The 26,879-nt window shown below is 39.6% G+C and overlaps 3 protein-coding genes across 4 annotated transcripts; 2 read left to right on the forward strand and 1 right to left on the reverse strand.

The window, feature by feature from the left end:
• The first annotated feature begins 3,518 nt into the window (after positions 1–3,518).
• LOC121962094 (sodium/hydrogen exchanger 9B2) lies at positions 3,519–9,606 on the forward strand. Its single transcript, XM_042512289.2, has 13 exons — positions 3,519–3,654; positions 4,211–4,316; positions 4,472–4,642; positions 4,727–4,869; positions 5,138–5,265; positions 5,398–5,479; positions 6,217–6,310; positions 6,426–6,532; positions 6,620–6,769; positions 7,281–7,389; positions 7,838–7,974; positions 8,382–8,556; positions 9,174–9,606. Exons 2-13 carry the CDS (start codon positions 4,217–4,219, stop codon positions 9,257–9,259), a joined length of 1,482 nt encoding a protein of 493 aa, XP_042368223.2. The 5' UTR covers positions 3,519–3,654; positions 4,211–4,216; the 3' UTR covers positions 9,260–9,606.
• A 2,648-nt stretch (positions 9,607–12,254) lies between these two features.
• On the forward strand, positions 12,255–19,415 carry LOC121962101 (Fc receptor-like protein 5). 2 transcript variants are annotated; one of them, XM_088073450.1, is made up of 9 exons: positions 12,255–12,363; positions 12,491–12,529; positions 13,801–13,906; positions 14,817–14,965; positions 16,400–16,636; positions 17,412–17,693; positions 17,768–18,010; positions 18,333–18,476; positions 19,153–19,415. In XM_088073450.1, exons 1-9 carry the CDS (start codon positions 12,339–12,341, stop codon positions 19,263–19,265), a joined length of 1,338 nt encoding a protein of 445 aa, XP_087929576.1. In that variant the 5' UTR covers positions 12,255–12,338; the 3' UTR covers positions 19,266–19,415. The 2 variants fall into 2 exon arrangements, with proteins under 2 accessions (XP_087929576.1, XP_087929577.1); XM_088073451.1 differs by having other exon boundaries at positions 18,342–18,476.
• Positions 19,416–19,993: 578 nt separating this feature from the next.
• LOC148185804 (uncharacterized) lies at positions 19,994–23,704 on the reverse strand. Its single transcript, XM_088073502.1, has 6 exons — positions 23,235–23,704; positions 22,968–23,003; positions 21,926–22,189; positions 21,221–21,463; positions 20,976–21,146; positions 19,994–20,621 (listed from the first exon to the last, which is right to left on the reverse strand). Exons 1-6 carry the CDS (start codon positions 23,350–23,352, stop codon positions 20,512–20,514), a joined length of 942 nt encoding a protein of 313 aa, XP_087929628.1. The 5' UTR covers positions 23,353–23,704; the 3' UTR covers positions 19,994–20,511.
• Between the last annotated feature and the right edge of the window lie 3,175 nt (positions 23,705–26,879).

The following is a 26,879-nucleotide window of genomic DNA, read 5'->3' on the forward strand; positions in this document are numbered from 1 at the left end:
TGTGTGTGTGTGTGCGTGTGTGTGTGTGTGTGTGACTCACAGCCTGAGTGAGGACCTGTCACTCGTCACATTCGGTCTGTTTCCACTTCCTCTAGTCCAGAAATAAGGATGAATGATGTTTTTATTAGACTGGAGTTCAGACAAGGGAATCAAACTGTCATTCTTTATATAATATATGTGTATTACATTATTTCTGTGGTCAAAGGTCAAGGTCTAAACTTGCAACCTTGTCATTCTCTTGAACGCCATATCTCAGGAACACCCTGAAGGAATTTGTTTCTAATTTGGCACAATGGCCTCGTTAGATTTTGGTGGTTGAAGGTCACTGTGACCTAGTCCTTCTTCTTCTTGTGAATGTGATATGTCGAGGGCCTTGAGGGAATTCCTTCAAATTCGGGTCAAACGTCCACTTGGACTGTAGAATGATTTGATTAGATTTTGGTCCTTGCATCCATCTCATTTTCATGATTGCAACATCTCAAGACTACATTGAGGAAATTTCTCAAAATTTGGCACGAACATCCACTCTAACTCAAGGATAAACTAATTAAATTTTGGAGGTCAAAGGTGAAGGTCAGTCTTATCCGGATCAGTCTTGTTATATTGAACAACATATATTAAGAATGTCTCGAGCAAATATTTTCAAACTAGGCATAAACATCCGCTTGGAATCAAAGAGGAACTGAAGTAGGAAAAATATTCAAAAAGTCACATTATTATTTGTAATCCAGACCCTAAACATCATTTCTTAAACAGCATATTCAGTGGAACATGCTGTATGTCTTTAACATGAAAAGGTACAAGAATGGATGCTTTAATTTGAGTCCGTCAGTCATGTGCGAGGCGTGTTAATCAGCTGTCTCTGTGTGCGTGGAACAATGCTGTCACTCATACGCACACACTGACACACACCTGCTATTATCCAAATGATAATAAGATGTGTTTGTGTCTGCAGGCGACCATCAACGCAACTCTGCACGCGTGTTGCAGCCTGGTGTTATTAACACGCTCGACAGTGTGACTGCGACCTGTGTTCCCATAATGCCAGGCTTTACTCTGAGCGTGTGTGTGTGTGTGTGTGTGTGTGTGTGATTTTGCAGAGCGACAAACACAACAGAGTTTAAAAACCAGCTGTTATTAACACACAGCAGACAAACACACTGTGTCTGTTGATGAGTCAGTTGTCAGTCGTCTTTTCCTCTTTGTTCCAGTCACACTTCTCTTTATCTACCGAAGGTAAGAGTTTGTATAAAATATTCTTTAAAAATACTAATTAACTGTCAAAACTGGTTTGTATCTATAGTGATTTATTGCTTTCATGCACTGAGGAATTACAGGTTGCAAGGAATTGTCATGCTTTTGTGATTAAGTAAAATGTACTTATATCGCACTTTTGTTCTTTACAAGGGAAATATACAAGGATAAAAACAGGAGATGATGTGAGTCCTCAAGCATCGGCGTTAAATGTGCAAAACTGTTTACAAAGTGCATAAGTGCAAAAGTGAGGTTTTAAAAGATTGATTGGTTCATTAGAGCTGATTTTAATTGATGGTAACTGTATTTTATGGGTCAGTAACTTTCATAATTATTTCTTGTAAAATGTTCTGGAGAGAAATGTGCAGTTTGGAACCACTTATACATTTTCTCTTGAAAGACGAGCTCTATTTAAATTAATAATATTTAATCAATATTTAATTTTGAATTATTATTTATCTACTACTGGAAACTTCATGCTCCCTACATGTGGAATTATTATTATTATTGTTATTATTATTATTATTTGTACACAAATTTCAGTAACTTTTTAATTTAAGGGTCCAAAATAATAAACAATTAGCAGGGAGATTCATGGAAATAACATACATATAAAACGCCAATTTGCCATATTACCTGAAAATTTGTAAGATTAAAATAATAATAATAATAATTGAAAACAAAAAATATAACACCTTCAAAAACATGCTTAAAAAGTAATAATTTTGTAAAATAATTTAAAATTCTGATCATCTTAAACCAGAACGAGAAAAGTGATCCATTTTTCAAATGATTCTCCAAATATCAAAAGTAAAGTTATGAGTAATGTAACTGATTACTTATTAGCAATGCAGTTACTTTTGCAATGAGTAATGTAAAATAATTGAGTACAGTGACTCAGTGAACTCTGATTCACTTTAAAAGCGTTTTTTTGTAAGTTTACATCTTGGTTTTCTTTGAATCCTCATAAGAATAACTGAGAAATATTTGTTTATTTCAGATGATGGACGAAGACTCCACCAAACGTTACCTTCGGACCAACGACGGAGGACAGACACAGAAACAACCCGAGGTACCACCTGTTAAAATATTACAAATAATACACATTCTCTCTGATAATAAAATCTTATATAGATTTACTTAACCCTTTAGGGCCTGCTTTAGTATCTCACACACTTATATCTCTCTGCACCAAAATGAGTTTTTCAGAAATCAAGCCTTAAAACAATATTATGCATTAATATTATTTTCTACTTTAAGTTTATTTTTTTAACCAACATAAGTCCGAATCATGAATATGAAATATTTATTAATTTTCAAAATGTTAACCCTTTAAATGTCAGATTTTGATGATACCACTATGATTTTAGATGAAAAAAACCCTATATATTATTATTATTATTTTAATGACAGCCTGGGATATTTCACTGATTAGCAGCAACACTGGATATGCATGAATGCAGCCAACATTATCAAAAAATAAAGAATGAAAAGCACATAAAATGCAACAAAGCGTCCCTACATTGTCTTTAAACAGTAAATGATAAATGCCTCTTTGTTGATTTATAGTAATGAGTGAATCATAAACTCCATCCGCAACTCTAATGGGTTAATTAAAATGTGTAACACTCATAGCTCTACCTGCTATCTGCTGGTGTGTGTGTGTGTGTGTGTGTGTGTGTGTGGTCATTAGGTTGTTAAAATCAAGACATTAAGTTCAACAAATGAAAACATTTTCCATCATCATCATCATGTGTGTGTGTGTGTGTGTGTGTGTGTGTGTGTGTGTGTGTGTGTCAGCTGGTTTAATGATTAATGTAACGGAACAATAAATCTTTTTATGAAATGACGGAGAGAGAATGATGGATGGAAAAAGAGGAAGATCAAATGGAGATGGAGTGTGGGAAAAACAAGAGAAGGAATGTGCAAACAGCAGATTGTGTGTGTGTTTGTGTGTGTGTGTGTTTGTGTGTGTGTTTGTGTGTGTGTGTGGGGGGGGGGGGGGTGTAACATGTTTACGATGCATGTTTTCTTTAAAAATCACCAAAAAAAGACAAAAAAAAGAATCCAATCACCCACCTGTGCTGAAATAATGCTGAACGTCCTCACTATGTTGGTTTCAAACAGACCTCACATAGACAGCAAAACAAACACACACACACACACAAAGTGTAGCTCTGCTGTGGACAAAGTGCAACAACTCATTCAATGTCTCTCTCCCTCTTTGACACGCTTCATGTCTCTCTTGTGACTAATTTACACACACACACACACACACACACACACACCTACACACACACACTCGTGAAGCGAGGGAGTAAAGTTCAGGTCGGTCAGGAGGAGAGAGAGATCACTGTCCTGCCGCGGAGGACGACGGACGAACTGGACAACACTGCGGGGGTGAGCGGTCCACAACACACACTCACACACACACACACACACACACACACACACACATAATAATACACTGAGACACACTGAGACACACACACACACACAGTAAGACGCTGAGACACATACACACACACACACACACACACACACACACACCCGAAGAAAGGTCAGCTATTAATAGAAACTCCAGTTGCTGTTGTTGTTGTTGCTGCTGTTTCTGTTTGTTGTTGTTGTTAATAAAGTTGCCATCAGTGTTGCTGTTGCTGAAGTTGCCTTCAATGTTGCTGAAGTTGCCTTCGGTGTTGCTGAAGTTGCCTTCGGTGTTGCAAAGTTGCCTTTAATGTTGCTGAAGTTGCCTTTAATGTTGCTGAAGTTGCCTTCGGTGTTGCTGAAGTTTCCTTCAATGTTGCTGAAGTTGCCTTTAATGTTGCTGAAGTTGCCTTCGGTGTTGCTGAAGTTGCCTTTAATGTTGCTGAAATTGCCTTCAGTGTTTCTGAAGTTGCCTTTAATGTTGCTGAAGTTGCCTTCAGTGTTGCTGAAGTTGCTGTCTCTGTGTGTGTAGAGGAAGATGGCGGAGTCTGAGTCATCCTCCTGCTGTTCGTCTTGTGTCCGTCTGAAGGACAAATGTCCTCGTCCACGAGGACTCGTCAACCTGCTCATCACCAAAGGTAACACACACGCACTCTGTGTGTGTGTGTGTGTGTGTGTGTGTGTGTGTGTATTATTTTAATTCAAAACAACAAAGAGAACTAACTGAAAACTAATTGATTGATTGATTTATCTGTGTGTGTGTGTGTGTGTGTGTGTGTGTGTGTGTGTGTAGTGTGTCTGTTTGCCCTGCTGTTCGGGGTCGTCTGGTCCATCACAGGACCTGAGTGTTTACCTGGCGGGAACCTGTTCGGCCTGGTCGTCCTCTTCATCTGCTCGGTGCTCGGAGGGAAGCTGGTTGGAATGATCCAGCTGCCCACGCTGCCCCCCTTCCCCCCTCTGCTTGGTACGACCCAGCGCCATCATCACTGACTGTAAATAAATATTACAAATATTCAAACATATATATTTGAATATTTTTGTAATGTAGGTATGCTGCTGGCGGGTCTGCTGCTGAGGAACGTTCCCTACGTCACGGATGCCGTCTTCATCAACACTCACTGGTCTGCAGCTCTGAGGAACATCGCCCTCGCCATCATCCTGACCAGAGCCGGACTGGGCCTGGACCCCTCTGTGAGCACACACACACACACGCACACACACACACACACACACGATTTGTGTGGATGTGTGACGTTTTGTTTGTTTTTATTTATTTGTTCATTTTCAAAGTGCAAATATTTATCAGACAGAAACTTTGAAAACAGAAATTATGGTTGAATTTTCAAATTTCCGACGGTCTTTGAACACATCATGTGAGACGCTGCAATCAGGTTTTAACCGAGTTTGAATCTGATGTGTGTGTGTGTGTGTGTGTGTGTGTTCGTGTGTGTTCCTGCAGGCGCTGAGTCGTCTGAAGGCAGTGTGTGTGCGTGTGGCAATCGGTCCGTGCGTGGTGGAGGCGTGCATCGTCGCCATTGTGTCTCATTTCCTGCTGGGTCTTCCCTGGGTCTGGGGCTTCATACTGGGGTAACACACACACACACACACACACACACACACACACAGACATCATTGTAAACATTTGGAAATGACAGTGTTGTGTAACAGTGTGTGTGTGTGTGTGTGTGTGTGTGTGTGTGCGTGCGTGTGTGTGTGTAGTTTTGTTCTGGCAGCAGTGTCTCCGGCGGTTGTGGTTCCTTCGATGTTGCTGCTGCAGAGGGAAGGTTACGGCGTGGAAAAGGTAAACATCAGCTGATCCTCCGTCTGCCAGCAGGCGGCACCACTGCTCAGCCAGAGACCACAGGAACCCGTGTGGAACCATCACAGCTCAATCTGTGATGCAGAACCACCTGCAGAACCCCTTCAATAATAAATTTAACATCCTAAAGGACCACTAGAACCTATTATGGTACCATAAAACTCCCTCCTTGACAAATAGAACATCCCAAAGGATCACTAAAACCTACAGGTCCCCTAAAACCTCCTCAGAGAAAAGTAGAACATCCTAAAGACCTATTAAAATCTCTTCAATGATCACAGGAACCTTGTGAAGGACCTATAGGACCTGTGATAGAAGCCCAAAACCTCCTCAATTACATTCTAAAAGACCACAAGAACCTCTTATAGTGAAATAAACTTCCTCAGTGACAAATAGAACATCTTAAAGAAGCATTAGAACCTCCTCAATTATTGCAAGAACTTTGCAAAGGTGCTCTAGAACCTCTTCATTGACTTTAAAATATCGTATAGGAGACGAGAACCTTCCTAATGACAAATAGAACATCCATATAGACCATTAGAACATCCTAAAAGCTCCTCAGTGATCAAAAGAACCTTTTAAAGGAGCTGTACAACCTCTTCAATGACGTTAAAAACTTTAGAACCTCCTCAGTGACAAGTAGAACATCATAAAGGCCACTAGAACCTATTATAGGGTTAATGTTCTAATGATGTTCTATATTGGTTTTTTTTTTTCAGGGAATCCCCACGCTGCTGATGGCTGCTGGGAGTTTTGACGATATTCTGGCCATAACAGGGTTCTCCACCTGCCTGGGAATCGCCTTCTCCACAGGTCTGGGCAGGAGAACATAATCTGTTCTGTTCTGTTCTGTTCTGTTCTGTTCTGTTCTGTTCTGTTCTGTTCTGTTCTGTTCTGTTCTGTTCTAAATGCTGTGTTTGTCCTGCAGGTTCTACCTGGATGAACATACTGAAGGGTCTGCTGGAGGTGGTTGGGGGGGTCATCGCCGGACTGGTCCTGGGTCTGTTCTTGTGCTGCTTCCCCAGTTCAGACCAGGTGAGACCAGGTTCGATCTGTATTCAAAAACATTAATGTAAATAAGCTCTTTAAATGTTCTCTGTTCATTTATCCGTCTGTCTGCAGGAGGATCTGGTGCTGAGGAGAACTCTTATGTTGCTGGGTCTGTCCATATTTTCCGTGTTCTTCAGTCATGTTATCGGTTTTGCTGGAGCTGGAGGTCTCTGTACGCTGGTTCTGGCCTTTATGGCCGCTCTGAGCTGGAAGGCCAACAAGGTAACACACATCAGAGAACCTTTCAGTGACCATGAGAACCTCAAAAAGAAGCCCCTAAACCTCCTTAATAACAAGAAGAACGGTCTAAACGACCACTGGAATCTCTCGATACCCCTAAAACCTCTTCTACAACAAACAGAACATCCTAAAGAATCACTAGAACCTATTTAGTAATCACAAAAACCTTTTGTAGGAGCCCTAAAATAAACACTCTTGAAGTACCACTAGAAAACTCCATAGTACCTGAAAACCTCCTCTGTGACAAGTAGAACATCCTAAAGGACTAGAAGAACCCCTTAATTGGGCTCCTAAAACCTCCTTGATGACAAGTACAACATCCTAAAGAACCACTAGAACCTCTTTAGTGAACATAAAAACCCTTTCTAGGAGCCCTTACACCACCTCAATGACAAGAACACACAAAAGAAGCACTAGAACCTCCCATAGAACCTATAGAACCCTAAAAGCTCTGTCTTTGTGACGTTATTGTCTTGTTTGTCTTTGTGTCCAGGCTCCGGTGGCAGCCATGGTGGGTCTGTCATGGGACGTGTTCCAGCCGCTCCTCTTCGGCCTGATCGGAGCAGAGATCACCATCGCAAAGCTCAGCCCCAGCACTGTGGGTAAGAACCAGAACAAACAGAACAGAGTCTGGACCCGGGAATCAGAAGACCCAGGCAGCACAAACTGACCTTCTATGTGTGTTAAATCTGGGTTTAGACCTGTATCAGTATCGATCTCTCTGTGTGTCCAGGTCTTGGTCTGGACCTGGTATCAGTAATAAGGAACCAAGTGTTAGCCTGAACTGGTCCAGGTCTCAGTTGGTCTCTCTGTGTGTCAAGGTCTGGGTCTGGACCTGGTATCAGTAATAAGGAACCAAGTGTTAGTCTGAACTGGTCCAGGTCTCAGTTGGTCTCTCTGTATGTCCAGGTCTGGGTCTGGACCTGGTATCAGTATCGGTGTCTCTGTGTGTCCAGGTCTGGGTCTGGACCTGGTATCAGTATCGGTGTCTCTGTGTGTCCAGGTCTGGGTCTGGACCTGGTATCAGTATCGGTGTCTCTGTGTGTCCAGGTCTGGGTCTGGCCTGTATCTCTGTCGGTCTGGTGATCCGCCTGGCAGTTACATTCCTGCTGGTCCACTTTGGAGGATTCAACCTGAAGGAGAAGATCTTCATCGCAGTGGCCTGGCTGCCCAAAGCCACCGTTCAGGTCTGTGCAGAACCTTCTCGGTCCTGGGTCCTAGGGTACCGCCGGTTTGTGCCGCGTCGTCTGATATCATGACATGTTTTTAACAACAAACACAAACAGCTCATGATGAAAAAAGCAAACGTGGACGAATGGACCAATGGTGACGTCCAGCCTCCAAGTGTGACATATCCCAAGTCATAAAATACGATAAAGTTAAATTTAATGAAATTATTATTAATAATAATAAAGCACGCCTCGATTAACCCTTAACCCATCCCAAAATCTATCAAATCCCGTGTATTATAGTCTGAGTGGGATATTTCCGTCATCCGTATATAAATCAAAAAATTAAAATAAAATAAAAACAGTTCAGTTGACATAAGTGGATTTTTTTAAAAATGTCCCGTGTCTGCTGATATTTGTCTCAGGCTGCTATTGGCTCAAAGGCGTTGGACATGGCGAGGGAGGAGGGCGACGAGACCTTCATTAAGTTCGGTTTGGACGTGCTAACGCTAGCTGTGTTAGCCATCCTGACCACAGCTCCCATCGGAGCGCTGGGCATCGGACTGGCAGGACCTCGGCTCCTGGCCCGGCAGGTCAAAGGTCAGCACACACACACACACACACACACACACACACACACACACACACACACACACACGCACACACAAAGCCTAAACACGTTTTTTTTTCTTTTAATTGTAATTTGTTGTTGATGTTAAGCAAAGTTCAGTTTCAATACACTTTGTTGTCTGTATTCATTGCTATGTATTTTTTTTTTAAAAACTATTATTTTAAAAAATACAAAAGTTTAATAAAAAAATTGTCCACACAGCAATGGTTTGAAAGTGATGGTCCTCACAAAGATAGCAAAACAAGCCCACAGTTTGTTTAGTTTGTTTGTTTGTAATATGTTCAAAGATTGCCTTTGATACTGTTTCTGTCCATAATAATGTTTATGTATTTCTATTTGAAAAAAAATCAATACAATACAGTTGTACTAAAAAAAACCTGAAAAATTATAATTGAAACACAAAGTAAACTTTTATTCACAGATTATTTTGTCAATGTTTGCGGTTTTTATCATTTAATGTTTTACATCCTTTTATTCTTTAAATTATTTATTAATTATGTTGTATATTCTGTGTTTTGTCTTCCACAAACAGACGGACTGATGATATTTTACTGATATTTTTAAATTTTTTATCTTAATTTGGCAGACGACACAGAAGGCGGAGCCACAACTCCAAACTGCAAGGAGATTGGTCAAGAAAAAGACAACGTGACCCTTGAGAGCAAACTATGAGGTTTCTGATCGGACAGACAAAGAGAGCTTTATATTATATACCTGAAGAAAACCTTTATTATGTGCAGATTTGTTTATAAAATGTCTTTATTGTTTGTTACTTTGGTGCTTTGACGTGCTACTGCGAGTTTTTACGAGCGAATGTCACAAATGTTCAGGTGCTGATGCGTTTTCTCTGCTGTGCATGATTGGATCCAACATTTTAACGGAGGATGAGTTTGGAAAATAAAAAATAACAAAACTTTTGGTAAGTTAAATTCATGAGATTATGTGATTGTTAGACAGCAAGTTTAAGTAAAAAAATATGATTTCCATCCTCAGAATTAAAAGACTTACTTTCTCTAAAAGTTTTGATACTTCTTTAAAAGTCATTCTTTTCAAAAATGTGGGCTTGTGGTTTTTTATGTTAAAAAATCACCCAAAAATGTTAAAGAAAAAAAGCCAATTTTCTTTTTTTAAATCACAAAGACTTTTAAGAAAAAAATCACCCAATTAAAAAAAATAAAATAGCCAAAAATTATAAAGAGAAAAAAGCACCAAGCATATTTCTTTAAAAAAATAAAAAATTTAATTTCTATCTTTAAAAGTCACCAAAGATTTTTTAAACAGAATAATTGCCGAATTATTTCCTCATAAGCATTTTTTAAAATAAAAAAAATATACATGTTTTAAATAATATATATAAAATACATATTTTATTTTAGTTTTATTTCTATTTATAGTAATGAAAAGGAGTATCGATCGAGTATCGGCGTTTCAAGAGAAAGCATGATCTTTAAAATTTGGAAAAGTCATAGAAATTTATTGGTAAAAATGTGTGTGAATCCTGAATTAATATCAGCAGGTCCCTCAAAAAATTATCGTAATGAAGTGTGATCATCATGGATCACATGAAGGACGTCCTTTGAAAGGTGAGTAAACACGTCAAAGAACAGATTGTGTTCAGATACAGAAGGTTTCATGTCACACAGACAGCGTTTCCTGTTTCCTTTGCTTCATCTGTTCTTTGTCACCTCAGACAACCCTGCAGCCATTTCTTACAGCCACAGAGTTGGACAGAAACCAACTTAAACAAGTGACAGGGCGTCATTTTTAATCCCAGCTGCCAGAGGAAAAGCTTCAGATGAGACTAAGGTGGGCTTTTTCTCAGCCGCCACAAAGGTGAACCTGAAGTGAGGAAGTCAGAGAATAACTGCACAATGTGGACAAGATTCTATAAAAGTCTATTTATTTATCACATTTATTATTTTTTTTTTATTTACTCTACTCAACTCGACTCGATCGGCCGCTGGCTATAGCTTCATATTTAGACGTTTTAAATGAGAAGAAGAAAAGAAAAAAATTAAGACTTTATTTACAAAATGTTTTCATAAAAAGATTGGTCTGTTTCTTTAAGGAACTCGTGAGAAGAAAGTCATCTGTCATCATCATCAGCTCTGTGGTGGATTTCTTTATCTGATCATCTTCACTGCAGCTCGCTGGTGCAGCCCTCTGCTGGTCTGCTGGTCTGCTGGTCTGAGGCTGGTCTGCTGGTCTGAGGCTGGTCTGCTGGTCTGAGGTGTCAGAACGAGGCGATCTGTTGATAAGACAAACAGGATGTGTCTGTGTCTAATGACATGCACAGAGGTCTCTGGCTGCAGGGCTGATATTTCCACACAGGAGAGAAAGATGTCTCTGTAAAATAAGGACTTTGGTGGCCTGGAGGGATTTATTTCTGATTGTTGTTGCTTAATTGAAGAAGGTTTTGGAACATCCAAAATATCGCCCATAAATTAAACGCCCGCGAATGTTCCTGATTCATGGCAGTTTTTGGCAGTTCACTGCAAAGTTTGCTGGTGCCATAAATGGAAACAGACTCCTGTAGCGGTGGGTGGGAGGGTGCAGAGGGGAGGACGCCACTAGACAGCAGATGATTCTGGTTTTTGTGTTCATTATTTGTCCAAGGGGTTGTATGTGCAGACTAACAAAGGGCCCAGGATGGAGCCTTGGGGAACACCACAAGTCAGAGAGGCCTCAATAGAGGAGGGGGCATCACTTAAACTTCAATGTTTCTACCAGCTTTGTATCAAAACAATGTGGGTGGCACGTGTGTGCAGCACATCCTCATCCCAACTCGTCACATGATACCTTCTGCGTCCACTGGGATGCCGTTAGCATGATGTCAACAAATGCACATGGTGGGATGAAGCAGCCCGGTCCTAATATTTACATAGAGACAAAGTCACAGATGGTTGCGTTTAGGCAAAAGAGACACTTGATAAGGTGTCACCATGGCAAGTTTTGTGAAACCTGCAACATCTTACCCACAAGGACTAACGGTACCAGTGAAGGGGGATGTATCTGCATTTTACAGTATAGATTTTCTCTTTATTTTGATTATTGTCAATGTTTGTTAATTATCATTTTATTTCATTTATTTTTATTTCTTATTTTTTGTCTGTTTTTATTCTGAAATGTCTTTGAGAGTGTGGAGAGCACTGCGATGTTAAGTTAAAAAATAAACTCTAAAAAAACATATTACTTAACTGCCCATTTCTCTCCTAAAATGTTTTCAGAAATATATTAAAGTGCCCTGTTTAGCTGTAGTAATGAAACAGGACGCGGCTGTCATACTGCTTCCTGCATGGAGAAAATGGAGGCTGATAAACTGAGATCAAAAAAACGTTTCCGTTTTACGTACAAGCTTGCATCACGTCATCCACCAGCGGGAGCATTTATTGGTCTGGACTGGTGCAGTGCATTCTGGTAGTTGTAGGTTTTCTCCCTCTTGAGCTAAAAATTTGTTTTTTTTCAGTTTTTACAGCTCATGTAGTGCTAATTTAAAAAGTATCTGCATCTTTCTGCTGCAGAGTTTTATCACACGACCGTCTTTTAGCAGCGATACAAGATCTTTGCTGACAGCGAGAGATGAAAACATCTTTACATGCAGTGAGTGGTATAAAAACTATATGTCGTTTTTTGTTTTTTTACTGTGCAGCTCTCACATCCTCCTCCCACCCACTCTGTGGTTCAAATTCAACAGGATGTTGTTGCCACATTTGCTGCCTGACGGTCAGTGAAGCTTCAGCCTGCAGACACGATGAGGACGGCTCTGCTTCTCCTCCGTGAGTTCACAAAACTTCAGTCAACATCAGTTATTATTTTCATTAAAATCTGTGAGGTTATGAAATGTTTTAACAAAAATTCATGCAGCTGAAAATGTGAGATTCTGAGTGTGAGCTGTTGTTTCAGTGCTGCTGAGCGCCTGCCAGACGTCCACCCGCAGTCCAGGTGAGTTTCAAGCCTCGTCAGGCCCCCTTTCTTTTGTATGATGGATTATTCAAAGAGTGCGTTTTGATCTCTGCTCTAATGCGTTTGGATTTATTAAATCTGCAAAATCTAAAAAAAATCAGATGACCTTTGATGTGTCTTTGCTGCCCACCACCTGCCGCTTCCTGTCTGTCTGAAGACAAACTGAGAGCGTCGTCCTCCTCAAATATACGACAACCATACCACGTATTGGGGAGACGGCGTCCTGTTGTGGTTGTAGAAAAGATGATGTTACAGTGACACAAAGTTTGCAGAGCAAGGAGACAAACTTTGACACAGAGACACTCGGCAGGTGTAACGCCTGCAAGCACAATACATTTCCATCTAAACATGATAGCAGTTGCCTCATACAAACGTAATATGAGATTTCCTGCAAATGTCCAGAAAAGACGTCATATAGATGTCTTTTCTGGACATTTGCAGGACATTTCGTATTGCGTTTGTAGGAAGCAACTATTGTTACATTTGAGGGAAATTTCTTATGTTTGTGGGAAATTTATTAAGTTTGTGAGATTATTACATTAAAAGTTGCAGATTTTTATCACATTTGTGGTTTATTACGTTTGCGGCTGTTATAGGCCAGTTTCTATTGACCCTAAAATTGCACAAATTGAAACCGCAAATACAAAATACGTGTAATGGAAAGCCGTCAATTTTGGAAAAAACTCCCATTTATTGAAAAAAAAAACAGCGGTTAACGCTGGAAAGTGGTATTTTTATTGCAAAAAGCTGTATTTTTCTAAACTGCAATGGAAACGCTTTTTTGGCTGTCAGAGGTCACATGATGGCTGTGTGCTTGGCGCAGATGGTCGCCATCTTGCACAAAATGTGTCCACAAATGAGGACAACACGTCCAAGTTCAGTAAAATGAAATCCCAAAATATAATGTCCTCATATGAGGACGCAGGTGGTAGAAAGACAACTGAGGCAGCAGCCATGACAACCGACCTGTTTTGCCAAATTTAAATCTTTATTCTAAACAGTGAAGAAACTGCGAAAAATGTGAACAGGCCTGATGGTGAAACAGCTCCAGGAACAGGCATGGACAATCTGACATCTTTTTCTGTTCAATTCCTCCACTTTGAACAAAATACAAACAATTTTTCCAACTTTAGTCCATAAATAAATGTTTACTGAACCTGCGACTTTGTAACTGTCATTTAATGTATGTGTGGTGTAAAGTAACTTATACGGTACGTCTTTCTGTCTCTCTGTCTGTCTGTGCGTCTCAGTGTCGGTGACCATCACTCCCAGCTGGTCTCAGTTTTTTGAATATAAGAAAGTGTCTGTGAGCTGTGATCGTCCTACGTGGACGGTGTGGAGATACACCATCAACCCGTGAGTTCACACCTCAAACATCACGCAGCCTTCTTATGTTTTTAAGAAATCCACAGTTTTTTTCCTTTTAGTCTCCATAAGGTGTCAGAGTGAATAAAACAGCATCAAGACACTGATGTCCTAAAATACTAGAAACTTCCAAAATTTTTAGAAATCTCTGAATGTCATAAAAACTTCCTAAAGTCCAAGAAAAATCCTCCTCCCAAGATAGGTCCTCTCTAAGCCCCTAATGTCTTTAATTCTTAAAATGTCCTGGAAATTTCCTTAAATCCTACAATTGTCCTAAATTCCTTGAAATGTCCTGAAATCACAGAAATATCAAAATATTACAATTACCCTTAAATCTTAGAAACATCCTAAAATCTTAGAAATGTCTATATTTATAGAAATATCCCAATGTCAGAAAAACTTCCTAAATTCCTGGAAATATCTCAAAATCCTATAAACACCCCAAAATCCTAGAAATATCCCAAATTCTGAGAAATATCCTCCTGACAGAGATCCTAGCTAAGCCCCTAGTGTCCTTAAAATAAAAAGTTCCAGAATTGTCCTAAAATTCCTAAAAATGTTTAAAATCTTAAAAATGCCAAGATTGTAGAACTGCTCTTAAACCTGAGAGACATCCTCCTGAACTTCCAAGAATTATTCTATAATCCTAAAAATGTCCCTAAATCCCAGAAATGTCTTTAATTTCTAGAATTGTCCTAGAATCCCAGAAATGTCAAAATAATAGAAGTTTCAGTGCGTTTACCGCAGGAGAAAAGAAAGCAGATTTCATGGTAGAACTAACTGGTTTTGTGGTGCAACTTTTCACCAAAATCCATCAAAAAAAAACATCACCAACGTGGAGTAATGATGACCGGTTTCCTCGTGTGCAAACACTGAGCAAATAGCGTTGATGTGTTCCCAGATTGAGGATGTCCCAGTGCGGCGAGGGCTGGGGTGACCCAACCGCCTCCGCCTGCATCATGGAGACGGTGAAGGTGTCGGACAGCGGCGTGTACTGGTGTGAATCCAAACACAGAGACAGCAGCAGGGTGGTCAACATCACCATCACTGGTGAGATCTGTACACACACACACACACACACACACACACACACACACGTCCTCTTCTTCTTGCTGTTGCTGTGACACTTTTTTGTGACGCACGTGCTCCTGATGACTTGTTGTCTGCGCTGGTTGTTAAGAATCTAAACTCCTCTGACGTGGAGTCAACACGAGTGCACTCGGACTCTGGCAGCTACACTTCACTTTATGACTCACACCAGTTTAAAGGGAACTGGTTTCATTAACAGGAAGTGAGGACTCGGTCCTGAGGACGTATGGCCATTGCGAAACTCCCAATTAAAGGAAATTTAATGTGCGAACACGATGACTGAGCAGCCAGACATCATAATCTGAGAGTCATCAAATGCAGAAACGCAGCAGCTGTAGTGCTGCAAACAAACAACACAAACACACGGAAATGTTGGCACGGTACGTTACTAAAAACTACAGATCCGTTACATTGACATGGAAACGATTAACGTTTAGCTATGGAAAAATTGCTTTTTGTGGTTCAATCTACACCGGAAATAAAGTGATGGCTTGCTAAAAAACACTCATGTTTGGTAACTAAAATTATGCTAGAAAAACAGTGAGTCTGTACAATAAAAAACTGCTGGAAAATAATGACATCGCTACAAAACACTCACGTTTGGTCCCTAAAAAGCTGCTACAGCTACTTGTAGTACCTAAAAAAGGCGGGAAAAACAGACGTGTTGTTAAAAAATGCCAATGTTTTGTCCAGAAAGCTGCTGGAAAAACAGCTACAGGCTATAGGCTACAAAACACCTGCATTTAGTGTCTAAAAAGCAGCTGAATAAACGGAGGTGGGTTGCTACAAAACTCTTTGTTTAGTGCCTAAAAAACTGACAAAAGACAGACTTAGGTCACGGACAAAACACTAATGTTTGGATTCTGAAAATCAGACGTTACAAAATGCCGATGTTTCGTATGTAGAAAGCTGCTCAAAAAACAGCTACATACTGCTACAAAACACGCATGTTTGATGCCTAAAAAGCAGTTGGAATAACAAATGTTTTGTTAGATAGTGCCAGTGTTTCGTGTCCAGAGAGCTGTAGACAACAGCTACATGTCAGTTCAAAACAAATATTTTTCGTGCCAGAAAACACTTGAGGAACAACAACAAAACACCAAAGTTTGGTACCTAAAAACTGCTACAAAGACAGAGGTGGGTCACTACTAAACACTAAATTTGGAGCCTGAAAATCTGCTGGAAAAACAGCAATAACTGCCTCAGAGTACGTCATTTGTACAGATTGTGGTTTTCTGAGTGTTTCTTACACACAATTACACAAAGTAGAACAGCACACACTTTTTAACCATCTCTCCATGACGTCATCGAGCGCCGCTGAGCCGACACGTTTGTGCGCTCCGAATGTACCGAGCGGTCCGAGCTGATGAATGAAACGCTGTTGTTTGTGTTCAGATAAGAAGCTGATCCTGCAGAGTCCCGTCCTCCCAGTGGCCGGCGATGACGTCACTCTGCGCTGCACAAAAAACGGGTCCTCCGGCCCCCCGGCTGATTTCTACAAAAACGACATCTTAATTGGGAGAGGGCCTAAAGGTCACATGACCATCCACCGTTTCTCCAAGTCTGACGCAGGCGCCTACAAATGTAAGATCGGCGCCGACGAGTCTCCCCTCAGCTGGCTGCAGATTAGAGGTAAACATCTCCAGACATTTCAGCTTTACACTTTTTGACATTTTCACCGCAGTTGAAAGTTTTGGTTCGTTAAATCAGCTCTGATGCATCAGCCGTCGTTCCATCAGAACGAGTTTGTCCAAATATTTAGCGAAGGTTTTAGTGTCTGCGTGAACATGTGACTCTGTCTCAAAGCACAGGAGAAATTAACTTGATACTGGCAGTTTTTAATGTCAGAGGCATCCATGGTTTTGTTAAAGAAAACCGTGAGAGGATATCCTCAAATTTGGCACAAACGTCCACTTTGACTCAAGGATGAGCTGATTAGAATATCCCAAGAATACCACGTGGGAATTTCTTGATATTTGGACTCAAGGATGAAGTGATTAAAGTTTGGTGGTCAAAGGTCACCGTGACCTTGCATCTGCATCTGCATCTCTTTCTCGTGCATCGGATATTTCAAAAGAGACCTTGAGAGGATTTCTTCAAATTTGGCACAAATGTCCAAAGTTGTTATTATTTCTTAAGCTCGTTTCAGGTCATTTATTCAGGTTTTTTTTGCTCATTTAAAGGTAACTTTCTTGGCTTTTTTAAACTTTACTTTTCGTTTTCAGATCATTTTCTTGTGCTTTTCTCTCTCTCTGTCTCTCTGTTTGTTTTATTTTATTTATTCATTTATTTTTTACAAATTTTGTGCCATTTTGAGTCATTTCTTCTTCTGTCTTCGTTTCTTAAGTCTCTGCATGTTTTAAAAGAAATCAGTGGGACAGACTAACTGTGACGTTTGTCTCCTCAGATGACTCTGCGGCGGCCGCGCTGACGGCGTCCCCGGACTCGGCTCAGCTGTTCGAGTATAATAACCTGAATCTGAGCTGCAGGGACGACAGCGGCGCTCAGGGCTGGAAGATCATGAGGTCGACGGCCTCCGGTGGGAAGATCTCCAGCTGTGGACAGGAGTGGGGGGATGTGAAGTCCTCTGACTGCATCTTCTTTACGGCCAAGCAGCCTGACAGCGCCACCTACTGGTGCGAGTCTCCTGCACGGCAGCGGAGCAACTCTCTGGACATCGCTGTCCACGGTACGAGCGAATTTAAAAAAATTTAACGTTAACTAGAGAGCTACACACAAACACATTTTTGCACGTGTGTTCAGATAAAAACGTGATCCTGCAGAGTCCGCTCCTCCCTGTGACGGAGGGGGACGACGTCACTCTGACCTGTCGGGCAAAGACGTCCTCCAGCGTCTCTGCTGATTTCTATAAAGACGGCGTCGTCATCAGGAACAAATCTGCAGGTCACATGACCATCCGTAATGTTTCCACGTCTGATGAAGGCCGCTACAAGTGTCGCATCCGCGACGTCGGAGAGTCTTCACCCAGCTGGCTGTTTGTCCGAGGTCAGGAGGTCATCGTGAAAATCAGAAAATTTAATCTGTAGAAATTATAGCAGCTTCGTTTTAACCCTTATGGACTGTTAATCACTTTTTAAGCTCTTTTCATTCTTCATGTTTTGATAATTTGGCTGCGTTCAAATAATAATACATTTAGAAAGAAAAATAATAATAATAAAATAAGGATTTAAACTGTAAACACGTTGATATCTTAGTACAACATTAATAATAAATAAAAAAATAAAAATTGAATTAAATAAAATTAAAAGTGTTTAAATTTTTTGCTGTAAGTGTGTTGATGTTTTTTGTTAAATATAAGACATTTTAGTCTCTCCAGTTCCTCAGGCTGCAGCTCCGTCCTCTGAAGACTCCACCTGGTCTGTGCTGAGGGTTTTACGCCACCTGCTGGTCTTCTGTCCATACTGCGTCTCCACCGTCCTCATGGTGTCTGTTTACTGCCACAGGCCTGCAGGTAACACTCACCTGCTGAAAAATCTAAATATTCGACACACAAAATATCGACCTGATGAACTGATCAGTGTTTCCATCACAGCATGCTTCATTTTTGACCCTTTGAAACCTCAGCAAATTAGGTTTTATTTCTTCAGAAACATTGGAGGAAGGCAAAAAGCAGCTTAATAAGACATGGCCCCAAAAATGAGTTACAAGAAGAGTACCTGAAAACAAGCAAAACAAAAAATAAAATAAAATAATAATAATAATAATAATAATAATAATAATAATAATAATAATAATGATGATGATGATGATGATAATAATAATAATATTTTGAAAAAATGAAATAAAACAAGGAAGCTACCTTAAAAAGTACAGAAAGTTTAAAACTATATCTCTATTTAATTTAAATATTTTATTATGTTTTCCTGTAAGATCATTTCAAATAACACATTATTATAATTATGTATGCGTTTCTGGGCAATTAGTTTTGATAAATATTCCAATGATGCTCCTCTGTTTTTTTTTTTTTTAACTTATTTTTTTGGTAATTTTATTGTCACTTTTTCTAATTTCTTCCAACTTGTGGGAAATTTCTTGTCAAGTTCCTCATTGTCTTTTTTCCCATTTTTATGAAGGAAATCAAGCCAGTTTGCTCAGTTTTCAAAGGGTTAAATCATTGAACTCTGCAGGTGGGGGACAGGCTGTATCCATGACGACGTCTCCGCCCAGCGAGGATGATGAGGGATTGGACCCGCAGTACGATGACGTCATAGCTGATGTCACCACCGAGCATCGTTTCTAAACTTCCTCTCTGTTATGTTTCTTTTTAAATATAAATGTTTTATTGGTTATTTTTCTCTATTGTTCTCTTTTGTACAATGTTTCAAAGTTTTATTATAAAGGTTTTTTTTAAAAAAGCAAAAGAAAAACATCTGTTTTTAATTATTTCTTGTGTTTCATTTTGTGTCGTTGGTTGTTTCTCATTTAAACAAAAAAAGAGATAAGTCATAATATATGAATTTTCATTAAAAATCATACTGTGGCCTGCTGGCTCAGTGGACAGAGCGGGCGTCCCATGTACAGAGGCCGTGTCCTCGCTGCAGCGTACGCGGGTTCGATTCTAGCGTCGGCCCTTTGCTGCATGTCTCCCCCTCTCTCTCTTTCCTCCTTTCACACTTGTGCTGTCTTATCAATTAAAGGCTAAAACACCCAAAATTATACAAAAGTCATAATATTATTTATGTCATAAACATATTGAATAAAAAGTCATAGTACAGATATTATGCCAGAAAAATGTTTTATACAAATCTAATAGTATTTTTGTTTTAAAGGATTTCATTAAAAGGTCACAATTTACTATTTCATAATTTTATTTTTAAAGAAGAAAGTCATAGTTTATCATAAAAATGACAAAAATCATATTATAGTTTTCACAGTATTCTTTTTATTTAAAAATTCAGTATATCATAAACTTATGACTTTAAAAATCAGTTTATCATAAAAAAATATATTAAAGATTATAATACAATATGTCATTTTTTAAATAAAAAAATCATGGTTTGTCATAAGGAATTATATAAAAAACCCTTTTACAGTATATCATAATTTTCTTTTTATATTAAAAAAAGTCCGTCCCTCATATAAATCACATTAGAAATCATTACATATAATGTTATTTTTTTTCTTTAAAAAGTCAGTGTATGACATAAAAACGTATAAAAAATATTATATAAGACAAATATAATATGGTGTCATAAAAAACTGTAGTAAAACATTTAGACATCCAATAGCCTCTGGACATCTTTCATGATTGAGAGGATGCTCATTATTTTTATTTTATTTTATTTATTTTATTTTATTTAAACAAATGTGAACTACTTTAAGCTTGAATTTGGAGCAGAAACGTGCGGACAGTACGAACATCAGGACATTTGTCAAAGTTTCTCAAGTCAAACTGGAACATGTGGCGTTCCACAGGGAGGCCGTCTGGGTCCTCCACTGTTCCTGATCGACTTTATTGGTCGATTGTAGCTTCATTTCGGATCAGTTCAGAAGTGATGCTCCGTGGTGACGGCAGTCACATCATCATAGTCATCATCCAATCCCTCCTCAGCCGGGGTGCGTGGGGCTGTTACCATGGAGACGGGCAGGTCGTTTCCTGCAGTCAGCAGGTCAGAAAGAAAATGTAGAGACGTGAAGACAACTCTTCACCTTATAATACTAAGGTTTTATCTGCCTTCTGAGCAGTTTTAAGATGTTAATCTTCAACGTTTTGCCATCCAGAATAACAAAATTGATATAAACATTTTTGTTTTTTTAAGTCCAAAAATGCATATAACTAAAAAAGTCACATAATGTTGATAAGTTGCCACAGAATGAGAGAATATGAATACAGTTTTGACAAAAATATACGATAGAACCTTATAACTCTAAAGTGATGAACTGTCAGTCATAATTGGTTAATTGATTGTTGATTGGTTGATTGGTTAATTGATTGTTAATTGGTTGTTACCCGTTGGCCTGTGTCGATACAAAGACACCATGATGACGGTGGAGATGCAGTACAGACAAAACACCACCAGGTGGCAGAGCAGTCTGAACACAAGGGGGAGGGGCTCCAGGGTCAGAGCTGCAGATGTGGGCGGGGCTGTATATGTGGGCGGGGCTGCAGATGTAGGTTTTTCTGCAGAGAGAATCCCACCTGGTCAGGTAAATGTGTGCATGAATGAGCAGCTGAAATCAAAGGTGACCTCTGACCTGTGACAGAGAGCCGGCTGGGCGGAGAGTCTCCATCAGTGCTGATGTGACACTTGTAGAGGCCTTCATCAGACCTGGAAACATGGCGGAGGGTCACGTGACCTGCAGGCTCGGTCCCGATGAAGGAGTCGTCTTTATAGAAATCAGCTGAGAGGCTGGAGGACGTCTTTGTCCGACAGGTCAGAGTGACGTCGTCTCCCTCCGTCACAGGGAGGACCGGACTCTGCAGGATCACGTTTTTATCTGAACACAAACCACATTTGGTGGTATATCTCTGTTTTCTGTCGGTGTTGTGACGTTTGCTCGGATCCAAAAACATATTGATACTGAGTCTTTCAGAAAGTTTGACGGGAGATGTGGTTCTCCGTCAGAAATGTGGGGTTTCCTTTTGGACGTGCATTTCTGCACCAGCCTTCATACTAGTTTGTGTAAAACGTATCCATGACGCACCGAGCCGACAGATGAGAAGTCGTGTTTCACAAACTGCAGTAAATCACCCGAGATGGACGCTGTGAATAATATCAACTTAATGCTGAAAATGCTTCATTCAGAAACAGCCGAATTCAGAATATCTAAATGAAATCTGCTGTTTATTTGAGCTGCTTGAAATTCAGAATATTAAATATATTAAATCTATAATATACAGAACAAGAGTGGAATATTAGAGTTCATGTAAACACAGTGACTGACTCAGTCTGACCTCACCAGTGACTCTGATGGTGATGCTGTTACTGGTTTCTCCCTCTCTGGACTCACACCAGTAAACTCCGCTGTCCCATGGGAGGATGTAGCTGAAGTTACAGACAGAACCAGCAGCTTTTCCCCAACCAGCTCCACATTCAGCTCTGGTTTCTCTGGTTGTGTTCCTGCTCAGAGTCCATCCAGCAGAGCTGTCCTCGTCCTCACAGCTCAGAGAGACAAACTCTCCTTTAAACATCTGAGAGCTGCTGGGACTCACAGACAGACGAGCTGGAGGGAGGACGTTCAGAAAACACTAAATGACCTCATGAAGAAAAACCACAGACAGATTTCAGTCTCGGTCTGTGTCCAGTTTCATGAGATTATCTTCTTGAATCCTGAGCAAAGTGGTCTGATTTCTTCCAGAAACGTGAGAGACGACAAGAAACTTAACAAATACCAAAAAAAAGGGAAAAAAAAAAACTGAAAATAAGCCCAAAAAAACAGGAAATAAAGAAAAAATAATTTTAAAATAAATGAATTTATTTAATGAATAAATAAATAGTGCTAAAGAACTAAAAAAAAAAAAACTTTTTCTGCACCGTGGTTTTAAATATAAAATTTTATAATATATAAATTTAGTTTTGTGGATAGTTTTCTGTCACCCGCCCACCTTATTATTCAGCTAATTTTAGGGTAATGTTCTTTTCACCTTTCGACGAGTTCTTGACATTTGTGGGACATTTCAGAAATGATCACTTCTGCCCTTTTTTTCAAAGAAATCAAACCAATCTGCTCACGTTTCAAGGGTTTAAGGTTTAATTCAGCCGATCATATGTCTGGAGACCAAACGCTGGACGGATGTGATGCATCGTGTCCAAATAATACTGCAGCATGTCAAAGACTGCGCCCTGAGTTCTGTCTCACAGGTGGAGACCCTCATCGTGGATGAAAAAGCATCTCTGAGTTCTCCATCAGTGTTAAATCCTCCCTGACTCCTCCGTCTGAGTCTCAGACTCAGAGGTTTCAGAGTTTAGGAGTTTCAGAGGTTAAAGAGGAGTTTACTGACCTTGGACTGTTGTGCCGCTCAGCAGCAACACCAGAACTGAAGAGAAACAACACTCAGGTTAGTTTGAGACACCTGAGACCCACACTAAGTCCTCACACTTCAGCTTCAGCACGACTTTATTTTAAGGATATGAACGCAGAGCTCAGGGTCGCTACAAGGCTGAAATTAATGTGAAAAAATACCAGATTCTTCTTTTAATGAGAACTTGAAGGCAACACGGAACAAATCTAACAAACACACGATTTCAACTGAAAAGCGTGAACTCACAGAGGAGCCGCTGAAGAGATGCTGGTCCCATTGTCCCTCCGTGATGTGCGACTGTGAATGTGTCGCTCAGAGCTGCTAAAACCACCGTTTCCTCTGCGGAGGCAGCTGCAGCAGCCATGTGGCTCCTCCCCTGCAGTGCGTCTTCAGTTCAGGATCGCAGAGATGAACGCTGTTTGAGTTTGATGACATGCTCTAAATGAGGTTTCGATAAGGACGAGGAATTTGTGGAAGAAATAAGATTTTATCTGGTTCTGCTGCGTTGATTTTGATGCTTCTTTTTTTGAACTGCTGTGTGTCCAGCAGTGTTTTTAAAGTGGCACGATCGATCTCATTAATACTGTAAGCATGATGATGAAGGTCCTTTGACCTCAACCTCAAACTTTGGTCCCAAATTGATTAAAATCCAAGTTAGGGAGCACTTCTCCTTTTCCAAAATATTCCTTCAGCCCGACAGGTGTGTCTGATTGGCATCATCTCTACACAGGTGTGTCTTCAGATGGTCACAATCAAAGGACAATCTAAAATGTGTGATCATGCGACACCACGCCCCAGACTGAGCGTGCTGCTGACTGCAGACGACCGCCAGAGCGGTAGATCACCAACTGAATGTTCATTTTACCGCCATTAAACATTTCCAATGTCAGCTTTTGACACACTCCTCTGGCAGGAGGCCGCAGTCCATCAAACCAAAACCTCACGATGCCACAAATACACTGTGGTCCTGTCTGCAGCTGCCTCATGAACAAGTCTGATCCCGCCTCACAGACTCCACATGTTACTTTAATGCAAATCTCTGTTGCACAGATTCTGATTTTGACTTTTGTGCACAAAATCAAAAAGACTATCCTTTGCATGTGAAAACCTTCCTGGCAGTCGACCTGATGCTGATTCTGGATGTGCAGTTTGATAGCGTGCAGCGACACTTAATGCTTTAGTCTCTTTCTGACCACAGGTCAGTGGGTAAAACAGGAAGTCACACAGTCAGGTATGAAACCACCTCTGGTTCACTAACTGCTAACTGAACTGCTGCCTCAAACACAAACACAAACACAAACACAAACACACACTACTAGTTTTAATATACTCATCAAGTAATTTTATCTCTGAAAGACTGTAACTTCTTTAATCTCTGTGGTAAGACGAGCTGCTTCAGCTTTCACCTCATGTAATCTACAATGAACAAACACACACAGCAGAGTCAGTGAACGCATCATATTCATGTTATTTACACTGTAGTTTCTGTCGCTGCTTTTTGTTCATCTCAAGCTTTAGTTTTCTGTCTCTTTGCTTCATATTGTGGCTCAGAGTCTCGTTTTAAAACTGAATTTATGGCGTTATTGTGAAAAAACAATAAGTCTGTAAGCTCACTCTGTGTGGAGAGGAAACCACGACACTGACAGCTACAGTCACAGAGGAAGGAGGAGGGTTTTTATTTGATGTGACCACAAACTGATCATTTCTCACCAACACTTTAAAAAATCAGCATATATGACAGCATTTACACACACGTAAAATACTGTCACTCCTTCCACCTCTTGGTTTGGGTGGACACTTAAACTGAATTTTAACAGCAACACACACACACACACACACACACACACACACACACACACACACACACACACACACACACACACACACACGCTACACTTGTGGAAACAGTCAGACAATCTCTCCCATTGATCAGTGAGGTCTCGGTGAGTGGAGCTGATGAGCAGATGAGCAGCAGGTGTCAGCCTGTTAAAACGTCATGCAGCTGGAAAACAGCTTCATAATGAGCAGAGGAGGAAGAAAAACCCCTAAAATTATTTAAATGAAACACCCAAAAAAACTAAATAAAAAACACCAATCATGAAAAAAAAACAACCCACATCCCTTAAAATTATAAATTAAAACCTCAAAATTATTAAAAAAAAAAAAAACAGCCAAAAAAAATAAAAAAACAATAATGAAACAACTGAAAAACATAACAAATATTAGAACAAAATGAAAAAACACACGAAAAACATCATATATATATATATATATATATATATATATATATATATATATATATATATATATATATATATATATATATATATACACACACATATATATACTTTATTTTTCTGTCAAAAATAAAATGAATATAGTTATGAATGTATGAATTTTTTAGACATTTCCTCCATTTGGATAATTTTCAAATATCTTATGTAAACTAAACTTACAGTAGTTTTCCTCTCACCTTTTACTGAAAGGTCCAACACTGCCGTGTCGGTCCGTGCCTTTCTCTCCATGTTGTAGAAAGAAATCAAACCAATGTGCTCAGGTCTCAAAGGGTTAAACGACACGTAAACAAAGACAGAGGAGTCTGGTCTGGGAGACATTAATGTCAGAGTCCTCCTGAGTCTCTGTGGAGCGCACAGACTGAGCAGAGCTTCAGCTCCCAGCTCACATTTATGACTTTATTATTTAACTCCAGACTTTCAAAAAGACGTGTTTGAATGTTTGATGGTGATTCGCAGGAGATCCTGAGTGTGTCCCCGCCCGTCCGACGCTCAGAGACACTGTGTCTGTGGTGAAGCGTCTCTGCCTGTCCTCAGTCTGCAGAGACTCTGTGTGGAGGACACAGTGACGCTGCTGGACTCTGCATCTTCATCATCATCAAAAATTAAAGACTGAAATAAACAAAAAATAAGAAACACCCAAAATACATTTGGGTATATATTCATTTGACTGTATATATACTATATATATATATATATATATATATATATATATATATATATATATATATATATAGAGAGAGAGAGAGAGAGAGATTAAGAGAAAGAGAGATATAAACATATCTATATCTCTATATGTATATATATGTGTTGATATGTCTCGGGCTTGTAATGTTTGATATGCAAGCTGCTGCTGCTACCTGGATTGTATACTGACCTGTTCAGTTTATTATTCTAATTTAAATTAAAAAAAGAAAATGTAAACACCTAAAAATTCCTCATAATTATTTTAAACATCTTCAAAAAACTCCCCAAAACTCAAAATCAAAAAATAAAACTAAAAACACATCTAAAATTATTTTTTTTAAAAACAGCAAAACATCTTAAAACTGTTTTCAAAACTCCCTCAAAATTATCAAAAGAAAAATAAAACCAACCAAATTTTAAAACCAAAAACAAATATATATATATATATATATATATATATATATATATATATATACACACACACATTTATTGCATGTGTGTGTGTGTGTGTGTAGCCAATGTCATCATCCTTTTTTAAAATTCCAGCTCCAGTTGTGATTTTCTTGCAACTTTTTGTTAATTTCTTGCTAATCTGTAATTTCTTGTGAAATAAAAGGGTTAAATAAACTTCACAGACTGATTGGTTTCAATAATTCGTCGAGTTCCAGAATCAAACCTGTGAATGTTTGTGAGTTTCGAGGCGTCGGCTGCTGCTGCTGTTAATAGTCTGCGGTGTGTTTTTCTGTTATCTGCACGGAGCAGACGAGTCTGTCGGTTAGCCACAACCAAACCAGAACAAGTCAAATGTTCCGTCTGCGAGCTGTGTGAAACCCGCAGAACCACACGAGGAACAAGCAGAGACACAAAGTTTACTGATCCTGCAGAGACATGAGCTCCGAGAAATATGAAA

The sequence above is a fragment of the Plectropomus leopardus genome, chromosome 23 (genome assembly GCF_026936395.1).
Source record: "Plectropomus leopardus strain MGB_pleo_1.0 chromosome 23, ASM2693639v1, whole genome shotgun sequence".
Lineage (NCBI taxonomy): Eukaryota > Metazoa > Chordata > Actinopteri > Perciformes > Serranidae > Plectropomus > Plectropomus leopardus.